Here is a 26924-nt window from a genome sequence, read left to right as displayed (position 1 = left end):
AGGTAGTGAGCCCAGACCAGGCCAACACAGCTGTGTGAAATGACCAATTGCCGAGTTCCAAAACATTTGCGTTACCACAATCAGGGTTAAAAGTATGTTTATTTTGTTTCTGAAGTGAAGCTTTTAAGCATATTAAATGTTACCCTGAAAATTACCCCAAAATTCCAATTTAACACAGAATTTCAAGATGCAATTATTTCTCAGTCTTGAACCCAGGTGTACGTTGTTTATACATTTCATTTTAAAACGGTGTCTGCCAGTGTATTTCCTGTTTTCACTAGAATATATTGAACATTTCTAGAGATACAACCATTTGTAGATTGAGAAAAACAATGGCCAAAATGGTCAACACTGGGGATAAATTTTCCATGCTGAGGGGTTAATTAGGTGATGGTGGCACAACTGGAATTTTGGTGAATGCATTTACTCTTAACCTCAATGTCCCCTATTACCTGATGATGTATGTCTGGTCTGCACTCTCCTACTCAGTATGGTTTGATCTTTAGTACGAGCAGACAGTTTGGAGACTTTTGTAGCATGACTCTTCTATTATTTATCTATACATCGATATGAACTACACTTACGTCAGTATCTAATTCCCTTGAAACGATTGGACACCAAAAGAACTGTGACTTTATTTTAGCTTTTCTTTCTAACTTATTCACGTAGAAGCTTGTTAACCATCTAGATCTGATTTTAAATAGTAATCACCATCAGTGAATGCAAATAAGCTCGAGTCAAATAGACCCTGAGATGTCTAATTCTGGGATACCATATTTTTGTACATGTTTTGCGTGTTATGTATGTGTATATGAGATTTTTTTATCTGATGTCATTCAGTGCAAAAAATTAGGAGATGCAAGTATTTACCCAGTGTCTGTGCATTTTCTATCATTTATATTAAATTCAACATTGTTAAAAAAATTTCTTTGTATGAAAACCTCCGAGAAAAGTAGCATCTCAATCTTCCCTTTGAACCATGCTGAAGAAAATAACGGGCTACAGGAAGTGAAGAAGCATACATTGCAATTCGGTGTTTTAAAAAATATCTGTACTTCATGAAATATATCTGTGTTCATCTAAACTAAGCATTGGCAATAGCATGCACTTCAAATTAATACCTTTTTACATTAAATCCATTCCAGTCCATGAATACCTTTGTACCTTATCCCCATTTCAGTCCATGAATAATTTTGTACATTACCCCCATTCCAGTACATGCATACATTGGTACGTGATCCTCATTCCAGTAATTGAATACCTTTTACACATATCTCCATTTCAATAATTGAATACCTTTTGCAAATTATCCCCATACATGAATACCTTTGTACATTATCCCCATCCCAGTCCATGAATACCTTTCTACATTACCCACATTTCAGTCTATGAATACCTTTGTACATTATCTCCATCCCAATCCATGAATACCTTTGTACATTACCCCCATTTCAGTCCATGAATAACTTTGTACATTATCTCCATTTCAGTCCATGAATACCTTTGTACAGTATCCCCTTTCCAACTTCATTGGTGCTATTCATTTATGAATTCCCTGCCATGATCTGTGTTATAGGAACATTATTATATAGAGAAATGAAAACCTATTTCTGTAGAATTATTATGGCTTTATCCTGGGCTCATTGAAATTGCAAGAAATGAAACCTATATAGTCATTTTTCACATGTGATAGCATGCATCTTTAAAAATATCTAGAAGTCTTAAACTGTAAGTTTAATTAGGTTGTTGTACTGATCCAAAACAACCTATGTCAACCACATCCAAGATGGACAGTAATTACATACCACATGACAAAAGCAGACTCTGTGTACATAATTGGTATGGCTAATGGATGAATCTGTGGTGAATTGTTCACTCCTCCATTACACTGATACATTGCATTACCATTTACAATGTTTGCATAGGATGAGGCAGAGAATTGCATGCCAGATTTATATCAAAAACAGTAGGGCTAACGTTGTTATTGATGTAGTAACAGGTTGTCTAAAGCGTAGATGTGTAGTTTTGAGGCTGCTTCAGTAATTGTACCATGATTTTTTGTCTTTTTAGCATTTAGTAATTGTGCAGTGGGATGGGTCCCATAATATGGGGCCCAGGAATAAGTATGCAACAAGTCAGAGTCTAAACTTGGGCTGTTGTGCAAAGTTAGACCTTTTGGATATTAGTGTCCTTCCTGGCCAACGTTTTGAAGGGTGTCCATAGTTTCCTACCTAGTTTTTATACTACACACCTTGACCTTGCCTTTTGTACTTAATGCTTACTTCATTCTGTCATTTGAGCCATTCGAAGTAGTTAATGCAGTTTTGCCTTCTGTCATTGGCTTTGCTTGAACATTATGAAGTGATTGTAGCTCTTCTGTGGTTAGAAGTGTTTTCTGTCTTGTTATTGGAATTAAGCAAAGTGAACAGTACTGTCATGTTCCCTTTGATGCACACTTACTCTTTAAGTAGCACTAACCTGGTACAGCAAACATACATTTAAACCACTAAATGTGGTAGGTGAATACTTCTGTTTTTTGTTTCAGTCTGGACACTTCAATGAAGATATGATTCCAACAGTAGGATTCAATATGAGGAAGATAACCAAAGGAAATGTTACCATAAAGGTATTTTTTTTTTCTCTTTATAGTAGGTAAAGTAGCCCAAAAGCTGCCTCTTTTTAGTACATAATGAAAGAAAATGACTGATTTCATAAGTGTATCAAGCAAGATGAATATGATGATTAGATAGCTTTCCACAAAAAAAGTGATGAAAGTTTAGTATGTGTATTCCAAACAGAGGTCTTCATAGACCTGACCTGATTGCTGTTGCAGGCTCAGAGGGGTATTGCACTCTGAGGTTTGTCAGTATCCTTAGTTGCTTCCTGTGCTTGCTGTAGTAGCCAAACCATGGAGGGAGTAGATTTCCATGTATTCTACCATGGTGGGTGTCCATCACTCCCTTGGGACTGCCATATTTTTCCAGCTTTGTGAAGTAGGCCTTTTCTGATTAGACAGCAGTCTGTAGGACTCCATTTTCTGAGCCGAGTTCTGTTGCTGTTTCTGAACTGATGGCTTATTGCTTGGGATTTAAACCAACCAGAGGACCTGTCAGACTCCTATATGTCAGATGTCATAGTTAACATAATTACTGTGTCAGGTGAATTATGACTGTGGTCTCCTGAAGGAATCAAGAATATCCTCCTGTCATTTCTGTGAAGATAGGTAACCACTCCATCAGTCCTTACCTGTTGGAATTTTCCTGTAAGTCAGGTAAGCATATACTGGCATGTCACCTGATGGCAGTAGAATGCAGAATCTTAACTGTTGATTTGCAGGAAGATGGTCATTTGGTGGGTAGCACTGAAGGGTGTGGGACACCACTGAATATATGTAGTTGATTTTTTTTTTTTTTTTTTTCTGCAAATTCACACACAGTCTGATTGGCGGAGAGACTGGACCCAACCATATGACCCAAGAGAGCCTTTCTTTTGACCAAGAATGGCTCTTAAATTTTTCTTTGATCTTTTTCATTTTGAAGGACTTTAGGATTGCGGACTGTTTCAAGAAGTGGTCGAGGTAACCTTTAAGATTATTTTTTATGCCGCTCCTAACATTTTCTCAGTTTACTATTGTCGGGTCCTTTCTGCAAGTACTAGCCTAGAGGAAGCATTTCTTCATAGATTGCTTATACTTAGCATTTTTTCACTGCTCGTATTATACACACCATTCTTAGAGCTAAATTTATTAGACAAATCTTTTGCCTCAGAAAACTAAATAAATCGGCTTGTGTCCATTACCCATCAGACAGATGTTGGACTGTATTTTTATAATGGATGTATGCCAACTTTTTCCTTGTGCATTTGGTGGCTGGTGAAACTGTTGCCTCTGGCTGCTGCCTTACCAGATTTCTACTGCTGTGGTGTATGCAGATGTCCTTCAAGGATGCATCTGCAGTCATAACATATGGGTTGTCCTGCCTCAGGCAGCCCTTCGGTCGGCCGGATTCCAAAGTCTGGGTCTGGCCTCGGATGATGTCGCACTTCACCCGACGTCATAGCTCCTGGGGTATAAAGTCATCAGCCGACGCCATTTTCCTCAGTCTTTCTTGCCGCGCGGTGCCTGAAGCAGAAGCTGTTCGCAAGTGCCGGTCGGTCAGATCCAGAGATTTCAGCTACCGAAGACTTCTAAAAAAGCTAAGTACCCCGTTGGGGACTTTTTCTTGCCTCAACCGATGTCAGACAAAGTAAATAATTGTTTAACTTGTGGGAAACAAATCCCTCATAAGGATTTCCACTCTTACTGCCTTCCTTGCTTAGGCCCAGACCACGACATATCAGCTTGTTTGGCCTGTGCTTCCTTCAACCGACAGACACTTAGACGTCGGTCGGAGTTTGCTGAAGAGTTTTTTGGCTCCGCTTTTGCATATAAAATGCCGTCGGAGACTCAGACTGCACATTTAGCTAAAAAACGCAAGGAAAAGGACCGACACTCGCGGCCCGCGGTTTCGACTGAAACCACGGTTAGGCCTACCGCGAGTGTCTCTGTTTCGGCTGAAACCAAGACCTCTGTTCTCCCTTCAGCCGAAAGCATGCCTCCGACAACCTAGGCCACACAGGCCCCGACTGAGTCGGCTACAGAAATTCCTACTGAAGAAGCAGGCAGACAAGATTTGTCCAACACCATTCCGTTGGACATCTCTACTCCTGCACGTGGGGCAGCTAGACCCCCTGCTTCTATGTCTATCAAGGCCTTCTCCAGGGCTAAAGCAGCTAAACTTTCCAAGGCCTTACCTACAAAAGCTCCCTCTCACAGACCTACCTCAAGTTCTCAGATTCTCAGCCTTGCTGAGGACCTTATTTCTCTGATCAGGGGATCCCAACCTCACCCAGACAGGGCCTCACAACCCCCTCCTGAAAAGAGGCCTAGGTCTGAACCCCCTGAACCTCTCTCCTCTGACTATTCCTCGGATGGTTCAGATTTATCAGGAAGGACCATACTCACCTTATGAGGATTCTGATGCAGAAGACTCCATTCCTTCTGCCTCCCCTCCAGAAGAATTTTCATTTGGGGAAACTCTACACTCAATGAGGGAACACTTCCAATGGCAGGGTCAAGATTTTTCTGATTCTAGGAAAAGGCTAAGGACTTTTTTACACTTGCCACAGCATAGGCCTTTAGCCATACCACCTGTACTATCAGTTGTTGATGATGCATACAATGATGCCAGTTCTGCCCCTGATTCTCTTCCCCCGGCCCCTGCCAAACCTGACAGATACTACAGGGTTCCAGATTCTCACTTCCACAAGGCCCATGCTGCAGACCCAGAAACCATTTCTCAGGGCCCTAAAGGTGTTGCAGCTGCCTCTGCCAAAAACCCACTACCATCTGAAAGAATCTAGAGCATTAGAGAGATGGGGTAAAAAGGTTTATACATCTGCTACTCTTTCTGCCAGGGCTTTAAACTGTCAATTTCACATGATACAGTACCAGGAATTTTTGTTGGATCAGCTGAATAAAAAGCTGTCCTCTCCTGAACCTTTAGACCGTAAGTCCCTTCAGGATTTGGTTCACAACTCTCAGCAGGTCAGTAATCATTTCTTAAAATGTGGCTATGATGCACTGGAGGCTTCATTTAGATCAGCTATAACTGGAGCAGTGATTCAAAGGCATGCCTGGCTAAAAGAACAATCCTTGCCAGACCATGTTAAGTCTAAACTCCTAGATGCCCCTATGGAGAAACAAAGTTTATTTGGCTCCCCTGCACAGGAGGTTCTAAAGAAAGTGGAAGAAAAAGCAAAATCTGTCCAAACAGTCAAGGATTTTCTGCAGGTCCAACCTCCGAGGTTCAGCAGAAATTGGCCTTCAAAGAATTTGTCCTTTCCAGACACCTCCAGAGCACAGAGAGGCAGAAATAGATGCCCAAGAGGCAGAGGTCAATCAAGGGGTGCCTACAGGGGTCGTCAGTGGCAACCTGCCAACCAGAGAAGTGCCGCCACAGCTGCGACTTCAACCACTTCCACAGGACAGACACAATGACTTGGCTCTGATTCCGCCTACCAGGGAACAACTGGAAGCACCCTTGGGCGGAAAGCTAGCTTTATTTTCAAAAAACTGGCATTGCATTACAGGAGACAAATGGACTTTGCAAACAATAGACAAAGGCTACAGGTTTCACTTCCACACTCTACCAAAAAAGAGAGGAATGCCAAACCTTCCAACAAGCCAGAAATCAGAGGCTCTAAAACAAATCATCAGCTTACTAAGGATGAGAGCAATAGAAAAAGTACCATCTATGGAACAAGGCCAAGGATTTTACCCCAGACTATTCCTTGTACCAAGAAAAGAAAATCAATGGAGGCCTATTCTCGACTTGTCCGCACTGAACACATATCTCATTGTTCCAAAATTCAAGATGCTGACCCTACAGTAACTTCTTCCCATGTTGGGCAAGGAGTCTTGGCTGGTGACTCTAGATCTCAAGGAGGCATACCTGCACGTCCCTATACGACCAGATTGCAGAAGACACCTCAGATTTCTTGCAGGATCAGAGCATTATCAATTCTCAGCATTGCCCTTTGGCTTATCTACTGCGCCCAGAGTATTCACGAAATGCTTGGCATCAGTAATTGCACATTACAGGCTTCAGGGAATTCAAATCTACCCATACCTGGACGACTGCCTAATACAAGCGGACAACAAGACAAAAATAATAAAGGATTTGGCCTATGTCATACAACTGCTGCAAGCCTTGGGATACACAGTCAACATACAAAAGTCAAGACTAGTGCCATCCCAAAGGATAACTTTTTTGGGTGCAGAACTGGACACAATAACTCAGATGGCTTTTCTCACAGAAGAAAAACAAAAGCAGCTACCAGTCTACTTCATGGCATTAACAAGACAAACTCAGCTTACTGCAAGGAAAGTCCTGCAGGCCCTGGGTTACATGGCATCCTGCATACTCTTGATCCCACATGCCAGGCTGCATATGAGAAAATTACAATGGTACCTAAGGAATGTATGGTCTCAACACAGACGCATTCTAGAAGCCCTGATACCAATCATTGCATGCCTGAAAAAAGAATTCCTGTGGTGGGCTCAGGCCTGCCAGATCAACAGAGGATTGCCTTTCCACAAATCACATCCAAGGCAGACCATCACCACGGACGCCTCAGACCTAGGCTGGGGAGCACACATGGAAGACAAGTGTATCCAAGGCCTATGGTCCCAAGACCAGCTGAATATACACATAAATCTAAAGGAGATGCTGGCAGTGAAGCATGCAATCGAGGCATTCAGATCATTCCTCCAGCAAGGACACCTGCTGATAAGGACGGACAATACCACAGACATGTGGTACATCAACAAACAGGGAGGCACACATTCATACCCTCTATGCTGGATGGCAATGGACCTGTAGAACTTAGGCCTGAATCTCAACATCCAACTGCAGGCCAGATTCGTACCAGGAAAAGAGAATTCACTAGCAGACAGCTTAAGCAGAACTACCACGGATGCTCACGAATGGATGCTGCATCCAGACCTCTTCAAAACCATAACAAAGAAATGGGGAATGCCAGAGCTAGACCTGTTCGCCTCCCCACTCAATCACCAACTGAAGAAATTCTGCTCAAGAGTATACCACCCACAAGCCTGGAGGATGGACTCCCTTTCTTTCAGCTGGAAGGCCCTGACAGTATATGCCTTTCCACCTCTCCCATTGATGTACAAAGTTCTACTGAAGATCAGAGAGGAACAGCCAAAGGTAATTCTGATAGCTCCAGACTGGCCAAGGCAGCATTGGTACCCGCTACTAAGAAGCATGTCTCGGACGAACTCATGGCCTCTACCTCTATGTCCTTTACTTCTAACGCAGAACAACTACAAGACCCTGCATCCAAACTTAAAAACTCTGCAGCTAACTGCTTGGAAAATTGCATAAAACAAAACCAACCTGTTTTATCTCAGAGGGTTAAGGACATTATCCTGGAGGCTCGCAGACCCTCCACAAGGAAAACATATTCAGCCAAATGGAAGAGATTCCTCATTTGGAGTGCAGCAAAGGGAACAAATGTCACACTGGCAAACCTAGCACACATCCTAGAATACTTAACAGAACTGTTCCACAATGGCCTGTCCTATTCTTCCATTAAGATTCATGCATCAGCAATTTCAGCAGAGTACAACATGGATCCTCCTGTCTTCTCTCATCCTCTCCTCAGACAATTTGAGAGGGATCAAAAATGTAAAACCTCCAAGGAAACCACCTCTGCCTACATGGGATCTCAATTTTGTGCTAGAAAAATTAACACTTCCCCCTTTTGAACCAGCAGCAACAGCAGACTTACAGTTCTTATCTTGGAAAACTGCCTTCCTGCTAGCAATCACTTCAGCAAGAAGGGTATCTGAGTTACAGGCATTAATGGCAGTGCAGCCTTTCCTTATCTTTCACCAAGATAGAGTGTCTCTGAGAACCAATCCTACTTTTATGCCAAAGGTGGTATCCAGGGTATCCTTGAACCAAGCTATTCATTTACCTACATTCTTCCCTAACCCACAGAACAGGGGGGGAAAAACTACTACACACCCTTGGATGTACACAGACAACTGCACTACTATCTGGACAGAACTAAGGCCAGCAGAAAAACTGACCAGCTTCTGGTAGCATATGCAACAGGGGTGCAAGGAAAAGCAATTTCAAAACAGACAATCTCAAAATGGATAGGAAATTGCATTCGATTCTGCTACACATTTCATGGAAAGACAACTCCTGAAAATATCAGGCCTCACTCCACAAGAGCTACAGCCACCACTACAGCTTTCCTACGAGGAGTGGCTACCAAAGACATTTTAGAAGCTGCTACTTGGAGCTCCGTGCATACATTTGCCAAGCATTACAATCTTCCTTTATACTCCAGATCCCGAGCAGGTTTTGCAACTGCAGTTTTACAAGGGATCTTAACTACACCATCATTATCTTAGTGCCTCCTCCCCCAGTTTGGCTATGGTATTCAACCCATATGTTATGACTGCAGATGCATCCTTGAAGGACATAGTACAGTTTTGTACCTACCATAAATGTAGATGTCCGATAGGTATGCATCTGCAGTCAGGATTACCCACCCTCTTCCCCTCTGTGGTATTCCTAGGGTACTTACCCCTCTCTTAGCTAGCTGGGGGAATCTATTATGGTGTATTTGTTTGTATGTATATATGTATATATACTTTTTGATTTCTACTGTTTGGAATTTTCTACTTTTATACAAATTTAGCCTTCCTAGAGGGCACCTGGCATCTGGGGCAAGAAACACTGAGGAAAATGGCGTCGGCTGATGCCTTTATACCCCAGGAGCTATGACGTCGGGTGAAGTGCGACTCAGCCGAGGCCAGACCCAGACTTTGGAATCCGGCCGACCGAAGGGCTGCCTGAGGCAGGACAACCCATATGTTGACTGCAGATGCATACCTATCGGACATCAACATTTATGGTAGGTACAAAACTGTACTTTACCATCTAGGCAATCCACGTTTTTATCAATGTATTTAGATGGAACATTTGATACTTTCAGAATTGCTGTTCTCATCCTGTCATGATAAAGATATCTCTGAAGGAAGCTGCATTTGTAAGTATATGAACTACAGAGATAAGTCTTGTTTGTATGCAGGGTGTTGTTCTACTACTTACCACTTTAGTGCCCTTGTCTGGTTGCCTTTTCCTTAATGCTGCAGCTTTTTCTTGATTTATAGTTAATGACTTTGTGGCAGGAAGACGTAGAGGTTCTCATTGCAGACTTTTGCACCCTTTATTCTCAATTCAAACTCTGTGTGTGTGTGTGAGGAAGGGGAGGGGAGGCCATCGTGATAGGCATCTACGAGCTATGGCACTGAGGTTTTCATAGACTTTCGCACTGAGTAGTTGCAGTTTTGTAGCTAAGACTAAATGAGCACTTCCATCCTCAGAAGTCTGTTCTCAGTTCTTAGTCACTGTAATTTTTTTAAAGGTTGTTTACTGTAGGAAAATTGTTTGCAGAATAGTAAAATTAATAATTTTGTGAATTTCTTTAGGTATGGGACATTGGAGGACAACCGCGATTTCGAAGTATGTGGGAAAGATACTGCAGAGGAGTTAACGCAATTGTGTAAGCAATTTATCGACGTACTTTATTGAAAGTTTATAACAAAATAATATACGACTACCAGAGTTGTTTTCTTATCGCCATGTAGATTTTTTAAGTTGTTATTCATTAGACCGACAGCACCACACGAGGTGTGAACTTGTTGCTTTTTAAGCCACATTTTATGTTTGGTATTCAGAATGAAAACGGATGTCAGCTCTGGTATCACTGCACAAGCATCACTTTAATTTGCACAGTTTTCATTTTTGTCTTCCCTAAGCCTGCATTTTAGAATTTATCCAGAACCCTGTGTTCAGTTAACTAGGTAGGTAGGTAGGTATGTGTCTGCATTTATTAGCAGAGTGATTATACAGGAGCAGAGTGTAGGCTTGATGTGAACATAAAAGCAAAGTTTCTTACATATGTAATGGAAATGTTCCTTTTTTATGAGTTATAGAAACGCATGGACAGTAGTGATACAAGTCGCGGCTTGTAATTACACGTACTTAGTCTGATCGATGTATGTAATGTGCCTTGAGCATAGTGATGCTCTACAACTGTAATGGAGTGGTGCAGTATATGGAGATATAAAATATCACACTTACCATGCAAAGATTAATTTACATCTTCAGAAGTCACCTGTCATTTTATTTCATCAATCTTTTGTGACTCTATGCATGTTAAATCTGCCAGATTTTTGTTAATGTATTTTAAGTACAATTGAACAAATGCAGAACTGTTAAATCAATCACAGAAGTTGGGCCCTGTAGCTGTGTTTCACATATAATTAACTGCTACAGTTCAGTAAATGTATGTCAGCCTTCCTACTTAAAGATTCTACTGCTTTCGCAGAATCCACACCCCCTACTCGGTGGAAGTCGCCTTCTCTATATCTGCTTTTGCCCTAATGCTTTATTTTGGCTGTCTTTTTCCGACTCTTCTCTCATCTTCCTACCCTGCATCGTAACAGCTGTCATTTTCAGTCTAAGCACGTCATTTGTTTATAATAGTTTTTATGTCAGTATTTTTGTAGCACTGTACGCTTTCATTTTCTTTAGCACTGTGGTATTAGTACACATTTGGAATTTGTAATATGCACGCAAGCCAAAAAAGTGTTATCATATTCTTGCATATTTGTAAATGTCGTAGAAGAAGCCAGTACTGTTTATTGGTGCAGTTATCATATTTGTAAATATCTTAGAAGAAACCAGTACTGTTTATTATAGCAATAACCCATGCCTGGGTGTGGGTAATGCTGGATTTACCCACGGTTGGCGTGGTTTGGTCACGAGGGCGAAGGCCGAGTGACCAAACAAAGCCAACCGTGGGTAAATCCAGCATTACCACCCAGAAGTGGTTATTGCTATTATAATGACATTATTTAAGAAAAAAAATAATTACTTTTCTTAAATAATGGCATTGTATAATTCCTCCTTGCTGCCCTTCCACAGCTGTCTGGTATTCTGCGGCAGTTCTGATGTACTGCGCATGCGTATGCCTACGCAGTACATCAGAGCTGTGGGCAAAAGCAGCAGAGAAAGCAAGATGTCCATTGCTTTTTACTGTTTCGCTATGTTAAATGGGTTTAACATAGCGAGACAGCTTTAAAATAAGCAACGGAGAATCTCCATTGCTTATTTTAAAGCTGTCTCGCTATGTTAAACACATTTAACATAGTGAGACAGTTTTGAAAAAAGCAGCGGAGAAAGAAACATCTCCGTTGCTTTTTACACACTGTGTTTCTATGTTAAAGGAGTTTAACATAGCAAGACAGCTTTAAAAAAAGCAACGGAGATCTCGGAGAACGGAGAACATTGTTTCTGACTGATATAATTTATTTGTTTTTCTTCAGTGAATAGCCTTTTACTTTTTTCCCTGCCTCCTTGGGTATTTCCCTGCCTGTTTTTTTTCTCCCTTTCTCTGGTACTCTTGGGCCTTTTTGATTTATTTCTTAATCGCGCATTAATCACTACCATCACTCTGCAACTTTCTTTCCATTTCTGTCCAGCTGTAGAGTTTGGCGGCATAATGTTTGAACTGCAATGCACGTGGATGCTTGTGAGTTATACACAAGCTCACTAGTGAAACTCCTTGTGAGCGTAGTAGGTTTAACGTCTTGCACTTTTACTGAAAGCTTGCCATTGTTATACTTTGAAACTGCTGGAGAGGGATAGCCTCGAACCTTAACGTGCAGTAATCTTGGAGTTTATTTGGGCAAGGATGGGGTTGCCCTGCACATAAAGCTCAGACAAATTTTCATTGAAAGCATTCTGTTTTGACAAAGGCTTCTTTCACATGTTTTTGGTTTCAATGTTTTATTCATTTGGCACACACAGTGTGGGGAAATTCAGATGAAAAGCATGATTTTCATTTTCACTTAGTGGAGTCTGGATTTCCAGTTACTATCTTTCCTATGATTCCACCCCATCCTTTTATCAATAAGAAATGCTCCAACTTTTTGTAGTTTTTATCAGAAATATTCATGGTGGTGCACTATCATGTTATAAAGTAACACATCTGTTATACTTTTCTTATCTTTACTGTTAACATTCTTCGCAGTTTGTACCTTGGCATCATTTCATCCATCTCCTTTCTTGTTCTTGTGCTGTACTGATCCTCCGTTTGCTCTTGTCCTCTTTATTACCCGTGTTTGTTGCTTGTTCCTGTTTACTTCTCCCTTGGCTGTTAACATTTTGTCTGCCCTGACTTCTTCCTTCCCTGTTCTCTCTAGCCTTTCCTTTCTGTTTTTGTTGTCTTTTGTCGTCATCCAGTTTGTCAAATTATCTTGATGTCTGTGCTTATCCCATATCTCCTGTTCACTGGTATCTACTTGGACATTTCTTTTCCCCTTCTTTCCACAGCATGTATTGTCTTGTTATGCTTGTAAGTATGATTTGTTCATTCTTCTGTTCCAGTTTCTCTGGTTCTCACTTTGACCCTATTAGTAAAATTTGCTTTCTCACTGTCATCTTTATTTCCCCCCTAGTTTGAGTCCAGACCCAGCAGATCGAGCTTCCACCTATTCTGCAGTCCCTTTTCCCGTGTGTCCCACTCCCTGTCTCATCCCTGTTCCAGATTTCCTTTACATGTTTGCATTCCCAAAACGTGTCAGTCCTGCCTGTTGTCCCACATCTCCAGCATTTCTCCTCTTCTGCCTTTCCTTCCATATTTAGTCATCTTGGCATGAGATGTCATCAGTAAAGTATGCCAGGCTGTATATCCCATACTGTAATTCAGCTTTTGGACTCTCTTCCACTTGTTTTCTCACACTTTCCCAGCTGTCCTCACCCGGTTCCCTTCTCCTTTCTTTCCAGCTTCTGTTTTAGTTTCTTTAATAGCGCTTACTTTTTCTGTGCTATACCTTCTGTACATTATCTCACCTGATAATGTTTTCCCCATATTTCCCTCGAGTTCCTCTTTATCACTCTACAAAAAAGACAAACTTTTTCTCAAAACACACTGGTCATGCCACTGTGCTAAACCTGTCCTCTACCCAAATTATGCTCTGTTTCCCCTTTTTTCTTTTAATTACTTCTTCTGTCATTTCCTTTTTAACAGTATATGGCCTCTATGCTCTGTATCTCATTCATTTCCTTCTCTCTCTCATTTATTTGGAAAAAAAAATATTAATTTTTCTTTGTAACTAATTACTACTACTGATCATTAATCAGCCTCTTTCATTGTGTATTGTACTGTATATGGCATCAGACTGTATACCTCCTGTTTCTTTTTCTTTGCCATTAAGTGATTTACTTTACCTGTACATTGAACTAGATTGTATGCCTCCTTTTTGCATTAAGGAATGTACCTCCATGTCATTTTTGAAACTCCAGTTTTCATTGTATTTGATAGCTCTTCTTCAAATGATTTCCTATTAACCAGATTTGTCAGTGTATATATTACTATAATTTCATTTTTTACATTTCTTTGTAATTTTTTATGTTAACAGTTTGTCGTGGAGCTCATCTCCCCAGGCCTCTACTGAAAATGGACATATATTCAGTTTGACTAGCCCGGTCAACAAATGTAAAATAAATAAAATAAACATTTTTCTTGTATGCTTTGTATAGTTACTGTCCTTGGCCAACCCTGTTCCTGATTTCCCCACAGCTCCTTTCACTTTTTATCTCCTGTTCTTAGTTGTCATACCTCCTTCCTCATTTTCAGCACTTGCTTTAATGTTATCCAGCCTTATTTTTATTTATTTTCAATTTAAGTGGGGTAAGGCCCTGATCCCATTGGTCTTATTTCAGTCTTGGCCTTCATTTATTTTTCTCTCTCTTTGTCCTCGATTTAAGTACCTAGACATTCCCTTTTTTCCCCCATATTCTTTTATTATTTATTTATTTCCAGTTTGATTACGGGGAAGTCCACTGGGCCCAGAAAGCCCGTTTTCAGTGGAGTCTCGGGGAGAAAAGCTCCCTGAAACAGATTACAGTAAAGATAGCAGTACAATAAAAATAAAAGTACAAATACATATCATATAATACAAAGCATGAGCAATATTGCCCATGGTGGAAAAATATCGTGCAGATGCATTTTAACAAATTCACACAAAGTCAAAAGCTATTTACAATTATTTACAGAGTCTGAGCGATCATATGGGAATTAGCTATAGAAGATTATATCCAACTATAAGGTGCTTAGGAACTCAGGAGGATACCCTCCCAGGGGCTTTTGTTAAAGAATTATATGTAGGGAGAATGCAGTTACATTTCCGTTTGGAGGAGAGGTAGGTGTAAAGCTGAGTTTTGAAGTTATTTGTGTTTGACATTGTCCTTAGTGTGGAAGGGAGAGAGTTTCATTTCTTACCTAAGGAGAAGTTGTCCAGCAGGACGTTTAGGTTTGTGGACAGTAAGTTTTTGTGTTCAGATCTGAGAGTTCTATTTGGGGTGTATGGGGGAAGGATGTTAGAGCGGGGCATTTGGTTGGATTAAACATTAGTCTATGTGCTGTAGTGAGCTGAAGGAAATCCAAGTAATTTGTGAATTTTAACCAGTTGAGAGTTTGGAGGGTAACACAGTGATGAGTGGAATGTTTGGCTTTGGTGGCAAATTTTGAAATGTTGTTATAACAGCTTTCAAGTTTGGAAGTAATGGAAGAGGATAGGTTAGTTAGTAGTGGGGCACCAAACAGAAGGGAGGGAAGGAGGTAAGAGGAGGCCAGAGTATGCCTGGTAGAAGTAGAGAGGAAGTGGTTGTTCCTGTATAGCATACCTAGTTTTTGGTGGGTTTTCTTTATATTTTGATGAATATGGATGTCGAACTTGAGGTGTTAGTCTATAGTTACACTGAGTAGTTTGGCATAGGGAACAACTTCGATCAGAGAGTTGCTTTGGCTAAGGATTTGAAAGGAATTTTTATCAAAAGGGAAATATTTTGAGGGTATGAGTAGTAGTATTTTAGATTTGTTAGTGTTGAGATAAAGGTGATTTTGACACATCCAGATCTCAGTAGTTCAGAAGGCAGTCTGAGTTTTAGATAGAAGTTCAGGGAGGTTAGAGGCAGAGCAGACACGTGTAGAGTCATCTGCATATTGGATGACTTTGGATTAGGAATAGCAGAGTGAACGTTATTTATAAAGATATTAAACAGCATTGGTCCGAGGATGGATCCCTGTGGTACTCCGGTAGGGTAGGTAAGAAAGGTGAGGTGGCTTTTTTCCATTTCACAGCCTGAGATCTATCTGACAACTTGAGAATTAGGAAAGAGTGTTTTGGGAGAGATTTAGGTTTCAGAGCTGACTTAGAAGGTGCTTGTGGGAAACTGTAACAAATGCTTTATAGAGAACCAGGAACACTGTGGATACTAAGTTCCCAGAATCTCGGGCTTGATTGACAATTTCTAAGAATGAGAGTAGAGCTGATGTTCTTCGTGTTTCACTGTTGCAGTTATCACATTTGGATTATCCCTGCCAGGGTAGCCCTCAGTCGGTCTGAATACCAGAGGATTAATATTTGTGTCGGTTGCTGTCACTCCAGGACTGATGTCAGGTCGTCAGTGGTAGAAAAATAGGCAGCCGACACCATTTCCTCAGTCTTTCTTGCCAAGGAGCCTGAAGCAGAAGCAGTTCACATGAGTGCTGGTCGGCCGCTACCTGAGTTTTTCATTTCCAAATTGAACCAAGAACAGTTCAAAGAAAACGGTACCACGAAAAAAGGTGATAACCACGAAGCTGAGCCACCAAATTTTAGTAAATCCAAATATTAGTCTTTTATTGTATACGAAAAAACAGAAACTGGAACCACGTATCACAAGCGCTTTCGCTCGGATGTTCCGAGCTTTCTCAAGTTGATAAAATGCTGTAAAGCACAAGTTTAAATAGTTGCTTACATCAATTAACAATTAAAATAATTGTGTAATTGAAGCATTATTCAATTAACAACCATTGTTTTAAAAATATAAAAATGTGTAAAAAAACTTTCGTTAAAATATAAAATGACTTTCATAAGAAAACCAAAACAGATATTTACATTGCATAATATTCCAAATCAGAAGTTTAATTACTGTTTTAATTCTATATTAATGCATCAACTGTGTTTCACTTTAAAAAAGCTTTGATGTTATTTCAATTTCATTATGATCTATGCTATAAATTCCTTTGCTAGGGAATACATTTGTGGGGACTTATTAATGACATACTGCTCAAGCAATTCAAAGTTGATAAAAACCAACTGAATGAATGTAAAATACTTTTCCATTTGCAAAATGTATGGATATTTGATTGTTATAATCTAACATTTTGTCATAATCTGGCTCTTCTAAGTTTTAATACTGGTTTAATACTAATGGTGTCATTTAACCCAGGCCAGTTGCCAGCATTTAACCAAAGTTGCCACACCAATTCCCTATATTCAAGGGTGGCTTCCCAATCTCCCCCTCTTAAGTCACGATTCACCTGCTCCAAGACCATAAATTTAAAGTTGTAGTTTGGACAAACAAGGGAATGTTTGTAAAGTGCATTTGATTCTTTGCTTTTAGATATTTCATAAAAGTGCTCGTACATTCTCTTCTTAATTTCCTAATGGTAACAATTGATATCAAGGATTTATTTCCTAGTATACCCCACGATATCGGACTTCAGTGGTTTAGTGAATTTTTTACCCAGGAAACGTGCTTGAGTACTAATTTAACCAATCTGATTGTGGAACTAATGAGCATTGTATTGGAGAATAATGTATTCTTTAATGGAGAATTATTCAAACAATTCAAGGGAGTTGCGATGGGGGCACCATGTGCCACCATTTATGCCAATGTGGTGCTCCACAGATGGGAACTCAAGCATGTATTTATACCTCCCTGGGAAGAACACTTGCTGTTTTATAGAAGATTTCTGGATGATATTTGTATTTTGTGGAAAGGAACACACGATTTGCTTCTAGAATTTTTAGCACACATCAATAACTCGACTAGTTTTCTGAAATTCACACACACAATAGGGGTACATGAACTCCACTATTTGGATGTGAATTTATATAAAGATCAGGACAATAAAACCTTTCAGTCAAAAATTTATAGAAAGGCTTCATTTTCTAATTCCCTATTACATTTTCGGAGTGCCCACCCTTTTTCACAGAAAAAAGGGATTCTTAAAGGGCAATTAATCAGAGCATCTAGGATGTGCAGCACAGATGGTGACTTCTTTCATGAAGCTCAGGTTTTGCAAAAGATGTTCTTAGAGAGAGGCTACCCTTTGGATTTATTTGAAGTATTGTATAGAGAGGTAGCGAACAAAAGAGAGTCATTATATTGCCCATTATTAGGAAAGGGTCACACACAAAATCAGACAGCTAGCACAAAGGGAAATGATTTCATCGGACCCAAATTTATTTACACACATTGTGGACAAGCACAAGAGATAGAAAGGACTATCAACAAATTTTGGCCAATATTAACATCACATGAAGATTTAAAGAATGTTTTACCCCTTAAACCGAAATTCATCTGGAAAAAGGGTGTTAATTTAAAAGAAATGTTTGAAAAGAAAAAAAGAAAAAACAAAGATTGCATAAAGAAATCAGGCACATATAAATGTGGGGCCTGTCACCAATGTCACGCAATTTTGGATGATGTAGGAATATATTTGCCTTCAAGAAAAATGAAAATTGAATCTCCCACTTATTTTACATGTAACTCTAGAGGAGTGGTTTATTTAGTGGTGTGCACACTTTGTAAAAGTTTTTATGTAGGGAAGACAGAAAGGGAAATTAAGAAGAGAATGTACGAGCACTTTTATGACATATCTAAAAACAAAGAATCAAATGCACTTTACAAACATTCCCTTGTTTGTCCAAACTACAACTTTAAATTTATGGTCTTGGAGCAGGTGAATCGTGACTTAAGAGGGGGAGATTGGGAAGCCACCCTTGAATATAGGGAATTGGTGTGGCAACTTAGGTTAAATGCTGGCAACTGGCCTGGGTTAAATGACACCATTAGTATTAAACCAGTATTAAAACTTAGAAGAGCCAGATTATGACAAAATGTTTGATTATAACAATCAAATATCCATACATTTTGCAAATGGAAAAGTATTTTACATTCATTCAGTTGGTTTTTATCAACTTTGAATTGCTTGAGCAGTATGTCATTAATAAGTCCCCACAAATGTGTTCCCTAGCAAAGGAATTTATAGCATAGATCATAATGAAATTGAAATAACATCAAAGCTTTTTTAAAGTGAAACACAGTTGATGCATTAATATAGAATTAAAACAGTAATTAAACTTCTGATTTGGAATATTATGCAATGTAAATATCTGTTTTGGTTTTTCTTATGAAAGTCATTTTATATTTTAACGAAAGTTTTTTTACACATTTTTATATTTTTAAAACAATGGTTGTTAATTGAATAATGCTTCAATTACACATTTATTTTAAATGTTAATTGATGTAAGCAACTATTTAAACTTGTGCTTTACAGCATTTTATCAACTTGAGAAAGCTCGGAACATCCGAGCGAAAGCGCCAGTAATCGTGGTTCCAGTTTCTGTTTTTTCGTATACAATAAAAGACTAATATTTGGATTTACTAAAATTTGGTGGCTCAGCTTCGTGGTTATCACCTCATTTCCAAATTGAAGTTGAAGTCTTCTAAAGCTAAGTACCCCGTTGGGGATCCTTTTTTCTTGCTCTAACTGATGTCAAAAAAAGTTAACAGTTGTCTCGCCTGTGGAAAGCAAATACCACACCGAGACTTTCATTCCTACTGCGTCACTTGTGTAGGCCCAGACCACGACGTCCCCTGCTGTCGCTTTTGTGTTTTGTTCAACGCTAGAAATGTACGTCGTCGGTCCCTTATTGTAGCTAGATATTCTCGTTCTCAGTCCTCGACTTCTGAAAAAATGTAAAGATAAAGACAGAGACAGACCGCACAGGTCCAAAACTGCCGACGATGCTTCCGTTAAGCTAGTTGTCAGTTCTCCAGTCCTCAATGAGGTGCTTTTGCAGCCCCTGATGCCCGCTTCTGTGGATTCGCAGGCCGCTACCGAGACCCTTTCGGAGTCCAGTATGCTGTGAAACTCTTCTTCGACTAAGGATCCTGCGGATTTCACTACCTTGGATGGTTCTGGAGCCACTGAGCAGGCACTGGCTTCCGAGGAAGTACTTTGCATTACTGATACTTGACACAGACTGACGACTTCTTTCACTTCTACAGTTCTTTCGAAAACTACCGAGTTTCTAAGGCCCAGGGTATGAACCACACCAAAAAAAACGATGACCCAAGCTCAGGCCCCTGTTTCCTTGCCTCAGTCTCAAATGCTTAAAATGGAGGAAGCCCTTATAATGCTCATCAGGGGAAGCCAGGCTACCCCTTCCAAAAGAAAAAAGAGACTTGTCCCCAGTAGTTTTAGCTGAACAGGAGTCTGATGACTCTGATGCATCTGAATATGAAGATATGCAACCCCTCTCTGCTTATGAGGAAGACTTTTCTTTTGGGGAACCCTACATACTTAAGGGAGCATTTCCATTGGGAATGTCAGGACTGTCCTCAGTCAAAAAAGAGACTAAGGGAATTCTTAGATCTTCCACAGCACAGACCTCTGGCCATTCTTCCTGTCCTGGATGTTGTGGATGATGTTTTTATGGAATCCAGTCTGACCTCTGACACCCTCCCTCCTGCTCCCAGGAAACCTGATAGGTGCTATAGAGTCCCTGACTCTCAAGTTTCTTTTCAAAAATCCTACTGCTGACCCTGGGGTCCTCTATCAAGGACCTAAAGGAATCAAAGCAACTTCAGCTAAGAATACCACCCTCTCAGATAGGGATTACCGAGCATTAGACAGATTGGGTAAAAAAGTATACACCTCTGCTACTTTTGCTATTAGAGCATTAAATTGTCTGTTCCATATGCCAAAGTATTAGCAACTTACCATGGAACTCCTCAAACAAAAAATATCTTCTTTCCCTGCTTGTGCAGAAAATACAGTTACAAGAGCCAATCCATTCTGCAAGTCAAGTAACTAAGCACACCTTACAATGTGTTTTTAGACACCCTGGAAGCATCTTGCAGGGCAGAAGTCATTGGTTCTGAAAACATGCTTGGCTTAAGGAACAGACCTTGCCAGACAATGTCAAATCCAAATTATTGGACACACCCTTGCACAAAGGCAACTTATTTGGTACCAAGACAGAAGAGGTCCTAAAAACAGATGGAAGAAAAAGCTAAATCTATGCAGACAGACTTCTTACAGGTCTAGGCACCGAGATTCAGTAGGCAGCTTAGCCCAGACCCAGGAGAAGCAGGCCCCCCAGACTACAGCCCCAGGGAATGCAGAGATCTAAGCAATGGAGTTCCTCCTCTTCAAAACCATGGAGTGCAAAGCCACCCCCTTATGGTAAGAGCTCACAATGACTTTACTCTTACACCCCCTCCCTCTGCCCACCTGAACTTGCTCTTAGGAGGAAAGCTCTCCTTCACACAAGCAACTGGGCCACCATTACCAGCGACCGCTGGGTCCTCAACATAGTGTTCCAGGGATACAGTTTTTATTTTCACACTCTGCCAACCCCAAAAGGGTTCCCATATCTTCCCCCATACCAGTGGGCAGAGGCCAAAAAGAAAGTCCTTTCCCTCCTCTCTATGAGGGCAATAGAGCATGTTCCTGCAGAACAGACAGGCCAAGGTTTCTACTCCAGAATCTTCCTTGTACCCAGAAAAGAGGGCACATTGCGCCTCGTCCTTGACCAGTCTATTTTAAACACCTTTCTGGTGATACCAAAATTCAAAATGCTCACCTACCAGCAGCTTCTTCCTATGCTTTCCAAGGATGCTTGGTTAGCCACCCTAGACCTAAAAGAGGCCTACCTACACATCCCAATCAGGGAATTGTGCAGTAAATATCTATGTTTCAGAGCAGGATCACTGCACTTTCAGTTCTCTGCACTTCCCTTTGGCTTATCCACTGCTCCCAGAGTTTTCACAAAATGCCTTTCTCCCGCCATTACTTTTTGCAGGCAAAGAAATTATTCAAATTTACCCATACTTAGATGACTGCCTGATTCAGGCAGACAGTCAGGAAAAGCTGCTGAAGTACCTGACCTTTGTAAAGGACCTATTGACCTCCCTGGGGGTATACTATCAATGAAAATAAATCAAAACTAGTACCCACACAAAAAATTGTATTTCTGGGAGCAAGCCTGGACACAGCATCCCAGGCGGTATTCCTTACACCAGAAAAACAAACCTACCAGACAACCTACTTCTCTCAACTAGCCACCATGACACAGTTATCCGCAAGGAAAATCCTGCAAGCTCTGGGGTTCATGGTCAGACTGCATATGAGGGAACTACAGTGGTACCTAAAAAGCCTTTGGTGTCAGCCCTCTCAAGACCTGGAAACTCTTATACCAATGATACCTTGTCTAAGGAAAGATTTTCTTTGGTGTGCAGCAGCATGGTTCCACAACAACGGACTTCCCTTCTCACTACCCCACGCCACCCAGACCCTCACCACAGATGCATCAGACTATGCCTGGGGTGCACACCTGGACGGCAGATGCATTCAGGGCCAATGGAGCCCAAATCTAGTACATTTGCACATCAACCAGAAAGAGATGTTAGCTGTCAGCACGCCCTGACAGCTTTCAGACCCCTACTCTCCTGGGGCCTCTGCTGATCAAACAGGCAACACCACGGTGATGTGGTACATCAACAAGCAGGGAGTGATGTATTCTTATCCTCTGTGCAGGCTCACCATGACCCTTTGGCACATGGCCGCACCCATGCAACTACACCTGTTAGCACAATTCCTGCCAGGCTCTCTCAACTCTCTGACAGACAACCTAAGCAGAAACCTGCTAGACCAAAGAACCATCACCCTTATAACCCAGAAATGGGGAACCTCGAAGGTAGACATCTTTGCCTCCCACTCCAATCATCAGCTCAGCAAACTTTGCACCAGGGAACCTCACAGCAAGGCCTGGAAAGTGGATGCTCTATCCTTCCAGTGGGTAAACTTCTCGGTCTATGCATTTCCCCCTCTACCACTCATTTCAAGGGTGCTGCTCAAAATAAGGGATGAAAAACAGAGGACAATCCTGATTGCCCCAGACTGGCCACCACAGCACTGGTATCCACTGCTGCGCAGCCTGTCACCCCTGCTGCCATGGCACCTACCTCAGATCCCAACACTCCTGACCCAGAGTAATGGAGAATTCACGCATCCCCAATTGCAGACCCTGAACTTCGCAAGCCTGGCTTATTCCCTGACCTCTCCTCAAGCTGTCAGTCTAAGCAAACAAGTTCTAGATGTTATACTTGAGGCCAGATGCCCCAGCACTAGAAAGTCTTATGTTGACAAGTGGAAAAGGTTTTGCACCTGGCTCCAGGCTAAGGGAGCCAGAACGGCACAGCCCACCCTACCTCTCATCCTGGATTACCCGGCAGATTTACTACACAAGGGTCTATCTTTCTTTTCTATTAAAATTCATGCCTCTGCCATGTCTGCTCATTTCAGCACAATCTTTTTTCTTGTACCCTCTTATCAAACAGTTCCTAAGAGGGGCTAACAACTTGAGACCACCAAGAAGAGCTCCTACCCCAACTTGGGACCTATACTTTGTGTTGGAAAAGCTCACCCTGCCCCCCTTTGAATCTGCAGCTTTAGCAGAGTTAAAATTTCTCTCTTGGAAGACAGCCTTGCTTCTGGCCATCACTTCAGCTAGAAGAGTATTAGAGCTTCAAGCACTTATGGCTGTTGAGCCATTCATCATTTTCCATGCTGACGGGGTCTCCCTCAGGTCTAACCCATCCTTCATGCCAAAAGTGGTGTCCAGTGTGGCTCTCAACCAATCCATTAATTTGCCCACTTTTTTTCCTAACCCACAAAACAAGGGGGGAAAAGGATTCTGCACTCTCTAGATGGGAACAGACAACTCAGATTCTACCTAGAAAGGACTAAATCTTTTAGAAAAAACTGATCACTTGTTAGTCAGCTTCACTGCAGGAGCAGAGGGCAAGGCCATAAACAAACAATTTCCAAATGGAAAGCGCATTGCATCCATTTCTGCTACAAACAGCATGGAAGACCTCCCCCCAAGGGGGTCAGGACATATTTCACCAGAGCAACCTCCACCTCTGCAGCTTTCCTCAGAGGGGTCCCCACCAGGGACATCCTGAAGGCTGCAACATGGACTTCTGTTCATACCTTCACCACGCATTACTACCTGCCTATCTTCTCCAAATCCAGAGCAGGCTTTGCCACTGCAGTCTTGCAGGCCATCCTAGCCAGCCCCCAGTAGTCTTGACTGCCTCCACCCTTTTCTTCAGCTTTGGGAATCAACCCAAATGTGATGACTGCAACAGTGAAACATGAAGAACATAGTACAGTTGTGTACACTTACCATAAATGTAGATGTTCGAGTGTATTCACTGTTGCAGTTCTGGTTTCTCTCCCTCCATCCCCCTTGTCTCTCTCTCTGTCTCCTTACAACAAATGTTTGGTATTTACTTTCTACTGCTGGTGTTCTTCCACCATAAGGGCAAGAAAACTGATGTAATGGCGTTGTCTGACTGTTTTTATACCACTGATGACCTGACGTCAGTCCTGGAGCAACAGCAACCGATGCAGAAATACTAAGCCTCTGGTATTTGGGCTGACTGAGGACTACCTTGGCAGGGATGACCCAAATGTGATGACTGCAACAGTGAATGCACTCTAATATCTACATTTATGGTAAGTGTACACAACTGTACTTCATGTCCTAGTCAGGAGCCATGTTCACTAGGGGTAAGAAGTTGTTTTTTAGTCTGAAAAGGCATAAGTTGGAGGTGAATGCATTTTTCTAGGATTTTGGAGATGGGAGAGAGAAGAGCTATAGGGCGGAAGTTTGAAATGTTAGTGTTTTTGCCTCCCTTGTGGAGAGGAAGAATAGAGGAGGAACGCCAGAGTTTAGGGACATAGGATTCCTTTATGGATCTATTAATTAGGATACTAATTGAGAGGGCTATACCATCAGCAGCAGACTTGAGAAAGGAAGAGGGGGTGTTGTCAGGTGCACTGGAGCAGGGTTTAAGTTTGGATAGAAGTCTTTTTATGTAGTTAGTGGAGACAGGTTTAAGCTCAAACATAGAGGGGACATTATTTGGGGACTTAGATGAGGTGGAATGTAGGAGAGATGGGTCATTCTTGGGAACATTTTTTGTTAGGTCAGATGTTGACTCTATAAAGAAAGAGTTGAATAGTGAGGCTAATTCAAGGTCAGATTTACTTGGGTTTGGACAGGGGTTATTTTTGGAGCCTGGGTTGAGGAGTGAGTTTATGGAGTTCCAAAAAAGCCTAGGGTTTTGGGGATGGTTTGACTGCAGCTTAGTGTAGTAGGGTTTTTTGTGTTTGAAGATTTGTTTTTTTTGCAAAGTTAGGAAGCTGTGTAATATATTGTATATGTATAAGGGTTTTGGAAGGTTTATTCTTTTGGTAAAGCTTCCAGGATTTGTCTCTTTGATGCATAATTTGCTTTGCTTCTGTGGTTAGCCAAGGGGCAGTTATAGTTTTTATTATTTTTTTCCTTGGTGGAGCAAGGGAGCCAAGGGGCAGTTATAGTTTTTATTCTTTTTTTCCTTGGTGGAGCTGGGGAGCCAAGGGGCAGTTATAGTTTTTATTCTTTTTTTCCTTGGTGGAGCTGGGGAGCCAAGGGGCAGTTATAGTTTTTATTCTTTTTTTCCTTGGTGGTGCTGGGGAATTTGGAGCATCTAGGAAAGTAGAATTAAAGTGGTCTATGTCTTTATCGAGTGGAAGGGTGTTTAGAATGTTCAATTCATTTCTTTGAGGTAGTTATAGAAGGTTTTGAGGTCAAATTTACTAAGGATGTGGGTCTGAATATATAGATGTTGGTGTGGATGGGAGGTGGTTGCATGGTAAATGAAAGCTGGGAGGTAGTCACTAATAGAGTCAGAGATGGTGCCAGAGTTGGTAATTTTATTTGGATGGGTATCTAAGATCCAGTCAAGAATGGATCCTGGGGGATTTGTTTTATTGGGTGTGGTGGTGAAGTGGGTTACTTGAGTAAAGTTAAAGAGGTTAATGGACAGGGAGGGTATGGGACTGTTGATTTTATTCCAGTCGATATTTATATCGCCTTGTATGTATGTTTCAAGGTTGATTTCAGCTGAGGTCCATTGGAGTATGTCTTCAAGGGTTGAGATGTTATTTCCGGGTGGGATTTAAAGGGTGATGAGATTTATTTCGCTCTTGGTTTTACAGGATTTCTTCTTTATCTAGCTGTGGTATGCAGGCTTTGATTTTTATCACTTAGGATCATAGGAGGTTACTAGGCTATCGACCTGGAGGTCCTTTCAAGACTAGCCATTTCATCCCAATGTAATACCAATGATACTTTAGTCAATACACAGAATTGCATTTAATAATGACTGCCCATGTCCAGGAGGGTTGTGGGTGCTTCCCGATTGAGAATTTATGGTGCCGCATCCACTCATCCAGGTTCCTTTTGAACAGTGTTATAGAGGTGCTCTGTTTCACATGAATTGGCAGCCTATTCCAAAGATACAGCAGTCACTGGGTGACAAAGCTGTCCCTCCAGCACATCCTATTCAAGTTACAGGCCATATGTAGGTCCCTGGAATGGGTGGCTCTCGTCCCGTTTGATTTACGGATATGAGCACATTCATTAGATTTGGGTCAGCGATTGTTGTGTAAGCCAGATGTAAGTCTGTCCTAAGATGTCTGTACAGTACTGAGTATAATGATGGGGACTTTAGTCGGTCTGTGTAAGACGTGCTGGAGTTCCTTGATCTTCTTTGCTAGAAACCTCTGAGGTCTGTCCAGTTGCTGCAGGTGATTTTTACAGTACATGCCAAAAGGGGCATTATACTCAATTATGGATGGGGCTGATTAGTGACTAGTACAGAGGGGTTATAAACTGGGTGGCCACGGTGGTGCAGTGGTTAGCATTGCTGCCTCACAGCAAGAGGTTCTCCAGTTCGATCCTTGGCTGGGGTGCCTTCTGTGCGAAGTCTGCATGTCCACCCTGTGGTCGCGTGGGTTTCCTCCAGGTGCTCTGGTTTCCTCCCACATCCCAAAGACATGCTATTAGGTGGATTGGACACACCAAATTGACCCTAGGTGTGAGTGTGTGCATGTGTGCGCCTTCTGTGGAAGGCTGGGCGCCGGGCTGGCAACTCGACACCGTAAAACTCCACTGCCGATCCTGAGCGGACAGGTGATCTGCTGTGGCAACCCCTAACTGGGAAACAGCCAAAAGAAGAAGAAGAATAGAGGGGTTATAACCTCTTTGCTCTAGCAGTGATCTCTTTGCTAATCAAGTGTACTACATAGAAAGCCTTCCTTAC

At 41.4% G+C, this 26924-nt stretch overlaps 1 protein-coding gene across 1 annotated transcript in view; it reads left to right on the top strand.

Annotated features, from left to right (window-relative positions):
- Positions 1 to 26924, top strand: part of LOC122815907 (ADP-ribosylation factor-like protein 8A) — a 372940-nt gene that overhangs the window by 195886 nt on the left and 150130 nt on the right. Inside the window, exons 2-3 of the mRNA XM_044088757.1 lie at positions 2546 to 2626; positions 10067 to 10140. Coding sequence (XP_043944692.1) covers positions 2546 to 2626; positions 10067 to 10140 — 155 coding nt within the window. The remainder of the gene's footprint in view (positions 1 to 2545; positions 2627 to 10066; positions 10141 to 26924) is intronic.

The sequence above is a fragment of the Protopterus annectens genome, chromosome 11.part0 (genome assembly GCF_019279795.1).
Source record: "Protopterus annectens isolate FY-2018-M chromosome 11.part0, PAN1.0, whole genome shotgun sequence".
NCBI classification, from domain to species: domain Eukaryota; kingdom Metazoa; phylum Chordata; order Ceratodontiformes; family Protopteridae; genus Protopterus; species Protopterus annectens.
This window is presented reverse-complemented; position numbering and strand designations above follow the sequence as displayed.